Consider the following 12,508-nt stretch of genomic DNA (forward strand, 5'->3'; position numbering starts at 1 on the left):
AATATGCATACATGGTTTATGGAACAGCTTGCAAAAAAACAAAAACAGAGCGTACTGCTCCTCAAGTCGCATCAAAGCAGCACAGAACAAGTTCATGACATTGAAATCCTTCATCTCTTTGGGTTGTGTTCGTAGCTCTTTTCTTATTTCCACGAGTGGCAGTGTGCTCATTTCACTACGGTACTGAAGTGGCGGTGGCCTGCATGTTTTCAGTCTTCCTGTCATCAGTAATGTGCTTTGGTCAGTGGGTGGCAGTGCCGTGAGATGAAAGCAACACGATGGATGAACTTTTTGAGTTTTTCAATGATTCATATTTTAGACTTTAAAAGGGAAGCATTAACTTTAAAGGTTCTGATGTGTTCAAAGGCTTTCGATCCAATTGACAAGATACAACTTAACTCGGTGTCCTGTGTTGTGAATTTCTCAAGGACTACTTTTAACATTTTTTTGTGGTACAGTGTGGTTGTTTGTATTGTGTCCTTTAGGGCAGGGGTCACCGAGTCCGGTCTTGGAGGACCACCATGGCTGCAGGTTTTCATTCTAGCCCTTTTATTATAATGAGTGCTCTGTTTGTGCTGCTAATTAACTTCTTGTGAATTCATTTTAATTGAATTGCTTTGTTAAGATTTGTTCCTCTAAATGTCTTCATCGTTCCTTTGAATTGCTTCATTTCTTTCTTTAAATGGCACCCAAAGAGAAATGTGAAGTGAGGGAGCCAACAGAAGACCAGCTAAGTCAGGGCCACAAACTCCAACCAGCTGCTTAATGAGGCGCCGATTCTTGTCGTTAATTAAGCCCGTTCTTTAATTTCGTGGCTTGTTGCTGCTCTTGTGGTGCATTAGCAGACATTTCCGAAATTGTTGATTTTCTCTTTACTGTTGTAATGTTTTGTGCCCTGCAGTGGGCTGGCACCCTGCCCAGGATTGGTCCCTGCCTTGCGCCCTGTGTTGGCTGGGATTGGCTCCAGCAGACCCCCCGCGACCCTGTGTTCGGATTCAACGGGTTGGAAGATGGATGGATGGATGGATGTTTTGTGGACCTGAGAAGATCAGCATTCCTGAGACCTTCATCATTTTCAGATATCGTATGATAGACACCAATTGTTTTGGCTCATTTTGTATCTCATGATTGTTTGGCTGCTAATTAAGGAAAAAGAAACAATTAAGGTGTCCGAGTCTTCAAGAGCAAGTCAATTAAATAATTAGCGTCACTCATTAAGAAAAGGGTTAGAATGAAAACCTGCAGCCACGGTGGTCCTCCAGGACTGGAGCTAGCGACCCCTGCTTTACGGCAGTGTTACTCAACAATTTTTCCCACTTTTTCCCCATGTAAATGTCCTTGCAAACTACTAGTGTAAGGGGTTCCAATAGGGTGTACCCCACTGCGACCAACTCCTGACACACCGGTGACAGACTGTGACGTGGTGGTTGTGAGACACAGCGTTAAGATAGGTTGGTGTGCAAAATCGTTTCTCCAATTTTTCTAAAAGTGTAACCTGAGGCAGAAAAGAAGAAAAAGCAATGACTCAAGTGACAAACAAATTCATCAAGAAAAGTGGACGTGATGCTCATGGGACGGTAACTGCTGGTTAAAATCCGACCGACCGAGTAGGTGCCCAGCTTCTGAGAGATGATTTTACTACTTGGCTTCATTGACGGGAGTTCCAGTTAAAGTGCGACACAAGTGAATCGTCACTTAAGAGTGTTTGAAATGGTCCTGGTAACGTTCAAATGGTTTATACAACCAGTACTTTTATTTCCCTTGAAATGTATGTTTTACGAGAGCCAAAATCCCTCCATTACGTTGTTTCCATCTACTCTGATCTCCGGATTTTTGAACTTCAAAAAAAAAAACAACTGGTTTGAAGTTGCTTACACATACTCGTCACGTTTCCCCTTCGGTGTCACATTAGTTGTCAAACTTGACGGCTCTAGTTGCTGATCTCGTCACCTAAGGGTTCTGGATTACATGACTGGAAATCACAGGGGACAACAAATTTGATGTCTTTGATAGGGCGCAGTATGGTATTGACAAAATTTCGTCAGGCCGTCCCCCTTTTTCTGACAGCCAATAATATGCTGCCTGACTGAGCTCACTACTAAGAGCACTAAGAGCTCAGCTGTAATCATCCTACCTACCTGGGGCCAAGTCTACAATGCCATGCTGTAGCTCTCTTCACTCACTTGTACAGGTGATCTTGTGTCGCCTATATTGATTTTGACCACCGGTGCCAAATCAGGGGCATCCGATGGGAACAGAAATTGAGAAACAAATCAAGTACAACATCAGATCTTTGTGCCTTGCAAGACAAAGTTTTGCCTTGGGATGACTCGGATGTGTTCTTCAAATGGATAAGCAAACTTTACTTGCTAAACCAGAAACTGGATGGATCCGTGTGGTGGTCGGGCCACGTCTTGGAACCCCACCGTGAAGAAGAATAACAAAGGCTTGTCAGTTTTAGGTGCCTACTGGGCTGGGGCACCGAGGCATAGACTTTCGGAGAAATGGTCAAAAACAAACAACAGAGGCATTCGTGCTGTCGTTCTGAACGGACTGTAAGCTTGAAACTCGTACAATTGTTTGCCAATTCATATTTTTTTCTTCTTTTTTTTTTCAAAAAGCAGATCCCATGGTTGTATGGCAGCTTTGTCACGTCATCTAGCATAACATTGTGTGGCTCTCTGTCCAGGTGGGTGAAACCGTGATTTACTTTTAAAGTGCAGATTGACTTTTTTGGCTCAAATGAACAATGACGATGTATAAGCACCTTGGGCATGGGAAAGGCGCTATATAAATAATAAAAGTATTTTTATAAAGGGCCTAAGGAATTTACAGAACCCCTGAAAGAACTGTATTTAACTACATCTGAATTCTTTCTTCTTTACCCCAATACATTTGTGCATTCTTTATGACTTGTACCAAATCTTTTATAATTTTAATGCATCTGTTTTGTTATCTGAAAAATTTAGGGTGCTTTTAATTTAAAATGGTCAGACGGTTTATAACTTAAAGGTTAAAAGAATTGGAGACGATAACAGCTGCGAGGATCAAAGCTTTTGGGCAGAGCCGTCCATTACTGGGGTGGCTAGCCAATCATATCCCATGTTGCGGAACTCCTCATTAATTTTTAACATAACGGCCCGTCTGAAGAACGATAGAAGGAACCGACGTCAACGACCGTGTCACGGCAGAAAGCGAGAGAGGGAGAACGTGAGGAATCTGGCAAACGAGGGGAGACCATTCAGTCCATCAAAGCCTGTTTGATTACCTAACAGCCATGCTGTCCCAAACTCTCTTCCAGCTTCTTCTTAAAGGTTGTTAAGAGGGACCATTTCATCAGGATATCGGAGAACATAACTCATGCATCACGCTGACTGCTGAATCAAAAAGCTTCCCAGGCCAACATCCACTTTTGACATTGCTGAGTAAGCTTTCCAAGACTTTTTATATCCAGACTTTGCTATTAATATTTTCTATTATATTTATTTCTCCTGGTATTCTTATACTTTAATAAACGCCACGATTCTTGTTTATTTCAAAATCTAGTCTTTATACCTGGAGAGATTGAAGTAATAAAGTAAATATTGGGGAACCTGGTTAAGAGGAGGTTGTACCCGCTCTGACGGCGTGGGGTTATCGAGCCAAGGATGGCAAACCGATGGAGGAACAATGCAGGAGAAGTAGGACGATGTTGACATTGTTGGTTTGTAAGCAGCGTGTAACTAAAGAGTTTGTCAGCCTTCATTGTGTGTAGGAGTTGCATTTTGGTCTGGATTATATCTGGGGTCACCAACAAGTTGGTGAGTCCTTACGTGGAGTACTAGGGTGTGACTGGCAGTGCAGGAATCACTTATATGAGTATTACAGGAGTCCTGGGAAGTAGTTAGTGGTGCACACATCACTCATACGGTACTTATGTAGATTCGATCTGTGTGTGTGTGTGTGTGAGAGATCTGGTAGCAAGCATGGGGAATCTCACCTCTTTCATCCTAAAATAATACACTGTTGAGGATGATGATGATAGTAAGAAATCATTGGTTGTATCAAAATTGTCTGATGTCTTACTGATGTCCATCCATTTAGGTCTCGAGTCAGCATTGTCTAACACCGGCATACCCGGGGAAGGCCGCCAATTTATCGCAGGGTTCCCTCATATGGTATTTGTGTAGATGAGATCTTATGTGGAGTACTAGAGATTGGCTGGCGGTGCATCAGCACTTATATGGTAATTATGTGAATAGGATGTGTGTGTGTTAAGCTTCATTTGTGAGAGTAGGCCAATCTGGTTACAAATGTGGTGAGTTTCATCTCCCTCATCCTAAAATGATGCACACTGCTCATGATATTGATGATAGTAAGAAGAAATTGGTTGTAGCAAAATGGTCTGATGCTCATCCTGTCGTGTCTTTGAGTCTGCACTGTCTAGCACTGCAAAACCTCGGGAAGTTCATTCATTCATGTCTTCAGTCTGCATTGTCTAGCACTGGAGAATCCTGGGAAGGCTGATGATTTATTGCAGGAATCACTCATATGGTGCTTATGTGGAGTACTAGGGAGTGGCTGGTGGTGGATTGTTACTCATGTGGTACTCATGTAGATACGTTTTCCATGTCTGAGTGTGTGTGTGTTAAGTTTAAGGTACGAGAGTAGACCAATCTGGCAACGAACACGGTGGGTCTCTTAAAATAATACACAAAATGGTCTGATGCTCATCCATTCAGGTCTTTGAGTCTGCACTGTCTAGCACTGGGGTATCTTGAGAAGGCCCATTTACTGCAGTAGACCAATCTGGTAACAAACTTGGTGAGTCCCATCTCCCTCGTCCTAAAATAATACACTGATAATTATGATGATTATGATACTAAGAAATAATTGGATTTAAAATGTTCTGATGGTCATTCATTCATTCATGTCTTCAGTCTGCACCGTCTAGCACTGGGGAATCCTGGGAAGGCCATTGATTTATTGCAGGAATCACTCATACGTTACTTATGTGTAGTACTAGACAGTGGTTTGTGGTGTGTGCATCACTTATACAATAATTCTGTGAGTAGGATCTATGTGTGAGCTGGACTTTAGGTACAAGACTTGACCAATCAAGTAACGGACATGGCGAGTCTCATCTCTCTCATCCTAAAATGATACACTGATGATGATGATACTAAGAAATAATTGGTTGGTTCAAAATGGTCTGATGTTCATTCATTCATGTCTTCATCAGTCTGCACTGTCTAGCACTGGGGAATCTTGGGAAGGCTGACAATTTAATGCAGGATTCACTCATATGGTGCTTATGTGGATAGGATCTGTGTGTATGTGTTATGCTTAAGGTGCGAGAGTAGACCAATCTGGCAATGAATGCGGAGTCTCATATCCCTAGTCTTAAAATAATACACTGTTGATAATGATAATGGTAATAAGAAATAATTGGTTGTATCAAAATGGCCTACCGTCCATCCCTTGATGTCTTGAGTCTGCATATCCCAGCACTGGAATACCTCGAGAAGACCGCCGGACTCTCTCACTGTACCCACCCACGTTGTGGTACCAATAACCCTAACGCACATGCAAAGAGAAGCCTGGGCCAGGCTGGCAGTTGACCCCGAACGATATGACCAGATTTAGGGAGTCAGAGTCACATGCAGCAAATCCATCGTGAAGCAAATTCACCCACAGGCACAGCCATTTCAACCTGAGCACATTTCACAATTCTGGACAACTTTTACATTTGTATACAACGATGACACAGAAGGCAATCCGGCTAAACAAACAGACAAATGATTTCGCTCGCAAATAAAAAAAAAAAAAAAAGAAACTGACGCTATTGTTCGTCGTGATGCGTGGGGCTGCCACTATTGAGTGTCAGTCCGGCTATAATCTCTAGCCTCATATAAGGCTTTCTGGTCGTAAGATTGACCATTTTATTTCACATTTCACCTTCTTTTCACAGTTTGAGAAAAAAAAAATACTTCTGGTTTAAGTCCTTTGAAATTTTGCATAATTTGTGATAATCTCTGTACACAACTCCCAGCCCCCTCAATGTGAAATTCTGCATTCTTGCATTTACAAGATTTAAAAGCTGGCATCCTCTGAGCTCGAAATGCCAGCAGAAGAGCAGACAACGCAGCAGAATTTTAAAAACCGAGCCCACATCGGGACGCCGGCACTGGAACTCTCACCGGCAGCTTCCCTCCGCCATTCACAAAAGAAGAAAAAAAAAATGTATACGATTTGAGAGTTACTAAATATAAGTAGTATAAACGGTACCAGCGGCTCTCTCACCGGCCTAAATGTGGCAAGTTTACATAGCTGCAATATACGCTACCGCCTTAGACGTGTTAATACGTTAGTTTTCCTTTATATGATCACACTGCATTTTAATAGGGTTTCTAAAATATAAAGAATTAAAATCCTTGCCCTGCGACATTTTAAATATCATTTTTCTTTGTCACCACCTTGCCAGACGTCCGGTGCCATCGCACCCGTCAAACCCCCTTTAAAGACGTTCCTTCTCCTTAACAATAAAACAAACATAAGGAAAAAAACAAAAAATCGAATTTCTGCAGGCTTTGACTTTCACAAAGCTTTTTCATTTCCAGGTAGAATTCAAGTAAGACCAAAATGTGGTAGAGTGGATGAATCGGAGTGGACTTCTGATTTCCTTCCCAGACGTTCTGCCAACAAGTGCTTCAGGTACTGGCGGTCCAGAGCTGCATCTGTTTGGCGATTTGGTGGACAAACACGATGTCGGGCCTCTGACCGGGGTCTGGATTTATACACATGCTGACCAGTTCTCGAAGCTGCAAGACAGAGAAGAGATACGAGAAATGATTGGCACCAGGCCGATGAGTAGCACTCTGCACAACAAGCTTCGTGCCCTCCCCCACCGTGTAGCAGTCCGGTGTCGCTCAGATTCACACTGTCGATGGGGACGGTGACTTATTTATTTTTTCGGTGGGGATTCCTGGAACACACCCAGCCTTGGCCTGACCCGCACACACTCACAGACAGACAGACAGACAGAGACAGGAATCAAACAAATGTGTGAAATATATTGAGTGAAAATCAATTAACATCAAGAAATATCAGACAACCCTCCCCTTCCCTTTCGGCGATACAATTTTAACACAACTGTCAACCACGACAAAGTCCTTGTACAGTTCCAGTGCGGCAGTAACAGATGAAATGGTATGGAGTGACGATGACGATCCCGGGAACAGTTTCTGTAATAAATGAGCTAAACAGTCCTACCGGTAGTCCTGAGCGGCCAGGGGTGAGATTTGTGGGAGCGTTCCCTCTGAAGACGCAAGACGACTAATCCACCACTATACACATAACAGGCAGGCACGAGACGGTCCATTCATCTTTGCGAGAAATGATCCTGGGCGCATATGACTTCACAGTGGTTATGTAGGATGGGATACACAGAACACAGCTCTCCCTTTTGCTGCTTCTCCGGCCCCCTTTCAAATTTCCCACTGGCCCTTCCTCTCCCCAGCATACCCTGCACCCATTTCAGACATCCAATGAGGGCAATCCCCTTTGGGGCTGCTGGGAAGTAGAGTCCATCCACCAGTAGCACTGCTACAACCGTAACCTATCGTCCATGGGGGAGGAGCAAAAGCCTTAGATTCATCAAAAATTTTGATATCCGGTTTCCGATGGATTTCGACGTTTTAGGGTCCTCTGATACTGACAACATCAATATCTTGATGATGGGTGTGTGTCTGTCTGTGTGTCACAGGTTCTTGAGGATAGTAAAGAGCTAAATAGAAATCCCAAACTCGAAACTTAAGGCCCTTAAGAGATGACGATGTGCTGATTACCGTTTTTACTAGTGTAACATGTGTCCTTGTGTAAGACGCGCACCCTAATTTTTACAAAGAAAATTGCGGAAATCGTTTTGCCCCGTGTACGATGTGCGCTGTGATTGTATAGGAAGTGTTTAGAGAGAGAGAGAGAGCGTGATCGAGAGAGAGTGCGATAGTGCAAGCAAGCGAGAGAGAGGGTGCGAGGGCGAGAGAGAGAGAGAGTGCGATAGAGAGCAAGTGAGCCCAAGCAGAAGAAGTAAACATTACAGAATTACATTTCCTCGTGTATGACGTGCACCTGATTTTCTAATGCTAATTTTTGGTAAAAAATGTGCGCGTGGTACAGGCATAAATACAGTAGTTTTTTTGATCCAAACTGCGCAAGAGAAATAGGCACTCGAGAGCAGGGGTCCCCAACTCTGGTCCTGGAGGACCCCAGAGGTTGCAGGTTTTCATTGTAACCCTTTCCTTAAATAGTGACCTGTTTTTTGCTGCTAGTTAACTTCTTTTCAATTCATTTTATTTGACTTGCTCTTGAAGACTCCAACCCCTTGTTTCTTTTTCCTTAATTAGCTGCCAAACAATAATCTCTACATATGAAAGGCAAAGCCCTCATAACGATCTATTATTTCCACTCTAAAACTCCAGCACTTCACTCCCAGATAATCAATCAAGGCATGAGCTGGGAGAACTTTGTGCATGTTCTGCGGTGGTGGGGGATGGGATACCAGGCTGCTTGCTGCTTGTCTTTATCGGCACATTTACAGGACAAAAGACGCTGAAGGAGAGGTGTGAACGGATTTAAGGTGGGCCGGATCTACGAGTTTTTTCGTAGACTCTAGTGTTAAATAAATGGTAAAAAGTAGAAGGTATACGTTATGGTGATCGCTACCAGGTTGAGTGTTTTGTGTCTCCTTCACTAACTCCCAGTTGCTCAGAGAGGGTTAATCATCCTGATGTTCATTTGTAAGTGTGGAGCAGGACTGATGGCGGTATTTTTGTACAGTGTTAGTTGTTTCACAATCCTCTAGGCAGAAGCAGGCATGTCAATATAAATTCGAGGGGTCCTCTGCGTGTGGACGTATCCCAGTCTAGAAATGCCCTGCACTCATAAAGGCACCCATTAAAATTAGTAGCGTTGATATGTAAAAATCAGACACTCATTTGACTAGAACAATAGCCGATGTCGTTTGCACATTCTGAATGATATAAGAATCAGAAATGAAATTCTGTTAATTTCAACAGGTGGATTAAGAAGAAGGAAGAGGGACGTCGGTAGCATTGTTCTGTAAAATCAGAAACTTGTTTGTCCAGAACAATGGCCCACGTCATTTGCAAATTCTAAACGATATAAGAATCTGAAATTAACTTTTGTAAATATTAACAAGTAGGTTAAGAAGGGGGACGGGATGAGCTTTACTGGGAAATTAAGTAAATGGTGAGAAGTAGAAGGTATACGTTATGGGGATCTCTGCCAGGTTGAGTCTTTTCAGAGAGGTTCAATCGTCTCAATAGTCATGTAAGTTTGAGGCCGGACCGAGGGCATCGATTTCATAAATTTAAGTGTCAACTGCAGGGGGTCTTGTGCGTGTCTACGTATCCCAGTCTAGAAGTGCCCTGCACTCATTATGACACCCGTTACAAATTGGTGGCATTGTTCTGTAAAATCAGACACTCGTTTGACCAGAACAATGGCCCAAGTCATGTGCACATTCTAAACAATATAAAAATCTGAAATGAAATTCTGTAAATATTAAAAAGTGGGTTAAGAAAGGGGGACGGGATGAGCTTTACTGGGTCATTAAATAAATAGTGATAAGCGGAAGGCATACATATTGGGGATCGCTAGCAGGTTGAGTCTTTTGCGTCTCCTTCACTAACTGCCAGTCGCTCGGAGAGGGTCAATCGTCACGATGTTCATTTTTAAGTGTGATGCTGAACTGAAAGAGACATTTTTGGAAATTTAAGTGTTAATTGTTGCACTATTCCCCAAGGAGAAGCAGGCAAGTCATTAAAAAATATGAGAGGTCCTGTGTGTGTGGACGTATCCCAGTCTGGAAGTGCCCTGCACTCATAATGGCACCATTACAACTCTGTGGCATTGTTCTGTAAAATCAGAGACTCGTTTGACCAGAACAATGGCCCACGATGTGTGCACATTCTGTTAACAACTGGGTTTAAGAAAAGGGGGCAATACTGGGTCGTAAGTAAATACTAGCGAAAACTCCTTAATGAGGGGGATTGCAAAACAAAAAGGTAACTGACAAGCAAAATGGGAAACGTCGTCATCTTTCTTTCGGTTCTCAGTTGCTGCTGCTGCCGCCACTTGCCAGAGGCGTGCGGCGTGTTGCGGGCACGGGAATAAAGAAGTTTTCGAGCCTGGACCTGGCCTCGTTTCAAACCCTGACAGTCATGCCTGCTATGAGCCCACTACCATCTGGCAGCCTTACTCTCGGGGGTTTTGGTGGCATAGAGCTGCTTTTGACACCCAAAGCGGTATCACCGCATGCTTCGCCAGAGGGAAATCAAAGCTGCAAAAAGAGAAAAAGGCATTGCTGGGGCCAGACTGGTACATCAGCCCCTGGCTAACACAAAGGGAGATTTCCAAATTAAAAAAAAAAGAAGAAGAAAGAACTCCTGCATCAAGCCATTGTGACTTCAACAAAGCAGGTGTGTCAGACAATAGGCACCCTGGTCTGCTTTCACACTTTGCAAAACAAAAGTGAGAGAAAATGCCGTTTACATCCAGATATCACTTTCATAAATCAAAAAGAGCAAATTAAAGTCAAGACATCTTTATTCCTTTTTTGAACCATTTGGAAGGAGAGAAAGTACTTCACGGATCCTAAGACTCAACACGGAGTGACTCGAAATGGATCCTGTACTGTTTCTGTGGCTCAGACAGGCTGCCTTTCCGCCATCCTCTCATATGAACTGATGGCTGTCATTGTGACCCAAATCTCAAAAGGCCAGAGTTTGGCAAGTGACCCGTCTACTGTAGGACTGTCAGATCCAAATATCGCAATTCAGATATTTGTTTAACAAAGCTTTAATTGGAAGGCAACAGCTGACATTTGATTGGTTAATTGTCGCCGTCTGTTGGAATGGCAAATGCAGTGCTTTTTGTTTCTTCATGCATTACAAAATGCATTCCAGTGGATGGTGCACTGCGGACTTTAATGTTGATTACTGGAGTTAGCACTTGAATAAAAACACCGGAGAAATTTGCCTTTTCAGCCATTTATTCAGCATAAATATACATACAATGGCCTCTTGGGGAAACAGTAAGTCCACCCTTCGACTCAAGAGCTGGCATTGTCCCCCTTTAGCGGAATTTACTTTTTGGAGGCGTTTTAGGCTCTGACATCAACTCGCCGTGACGGTGCGGGATGGCTCCATGCTCCCTCTTCCTTTTTGGGAGCCTCTTGATAACGTAACCGGGATGCAAAGTGCTCAGTGCTTCTATTAAAATAAACAACAATGTTCAAAAAGTGCAGTGCAATGTCTATAATTAATAAATAATTCATAAAATGAAGTGTTCTGTGGAGGTTAATAATCCATTAAAACGAGGTTGAAATTCAGGCAGCCATGAGAACTCGGTGCCCCTTTAAAAATCAGACTGCTCTTCGGCTTGTCCTGTCTGGAGCTTGCAGATGAAGAGACTTCCTCCAGCGGGCGCAAAAAACCTTTCTTCTCCTGGCCTGTGTCCCCATTGCTAACCCTATGGCGTCTGCGAGAAGCCACCGTGCCCTGCTCCTGCACCCACTGCTGCCTTATTGGGCTCCGCCTGGCGAATGCACACTCTGTCCTCTCATCGCCACAGATCCGTTGGCTCCTCACGGACACTCCTGAGCCTAGTGGTCGCTCCTGCTACTAGAACGTTCAACAGGAGTGACTCCTGAGCACAGGCCACACTCTCCTTCCTAGTGCTCCCTGCCCGACCGGCTGCTTCCTCTTTCATTTCTGCCACTCTTCTTCCTTTCTTCAGCCTCCATGCTCTTTTCCTTTCCTTTTCTTTTGTGTCGTCCTTTTTTTTTCTCTCATGCTGGCTCATTCTTAGGCCAGGTTTATACTTCACGCGACGCGACGCATGCTGTGACGGACACTCCTGCTACAGCAGCGTTGTACTGTTCATACTTGCGCGCGAACTTTACATAGATTCCACCAGGTGGCAGTGTGAGATATCATCACGGTGTGAGCAGGTTCTGCTTCGCTGTGTTGTGAATTGCCTGAAACATCCATTAAATTCCAAGGACACCTTGCCGCAATATCTCTGAAAAGGATGTTTATTGATTAAATCCATCAATCCAGGGATGTGTCCATTCCAGCAAGCATTGGGCACGAGGCAGAAACAATCCCTGGACGGGGCATCAGCTCATCGCTAGGTGAATACGAGCACTCAGACACACCGGCGTCATTTTAGCGGCACCAAATCTGCATATCTTTGGAAGGAAACCGGAGCACAGTGAGGAAACCCAGCAGGAAAACATGGAAACTCCAAGCAGGGAATACCAGGGACGTGACTCCCTGCGAGACAGCAGTGCCACCGCTCCGCCACAGTGTCACCCCCATGTGTGTACTTATTAACAGCATTCATTATTTAAACGAAATTGACGGTTTATCTGTAAAATGTGACATACACACTTTAATGCATTTCATCATCAAAGTGATATCAAGTATACATCTAAAATAATTCT

General features: G+C 43.6%; 1 protein-coding gene across 2 annotated transcripts in view; it reads right to left on the bottom strand.

Moving 5' to 3' along the window:
* Positions 1-1,860: 1,860 nt before the first annotated feature.
* LOC120535112 (serine/threonine-protein kinase Nek6-like) overlaps positions 1,861-12,508 on the bottom strand; it is a 416,838-nt gene continuing 406,190 nt past the window's right edge. For both annotated transcript variants that reach the window (XM_039762699.1, XM_039762700.1), the window contains exon 10: positions 1,861-6,800. In XM_039762699.1, the coding sequence (XP_039618633.1) occupies positions 6,690-6,800 (111 nt within the window). In that variant the 3' untranslated portion in view covers positions 1,861-6,689. The remainder of the gene's footprint in view (positions 6,801-12,508) is intronic.

This window comes from Polypterus senegalus, chromosome 9 (genome assembly GCF_016835505.1).
Source record: "Polypterus senegalus isolate Bchr_013 chromosome 9, ASM1683550v1, whole genome shotgun sequence".
NCBI classification, from domain to species: Eukaryota; Metazoa; Chordata; class Cladistia; order Polypteriformes; family Polypteridae; genus Polypterus; species Polypterus senegalus.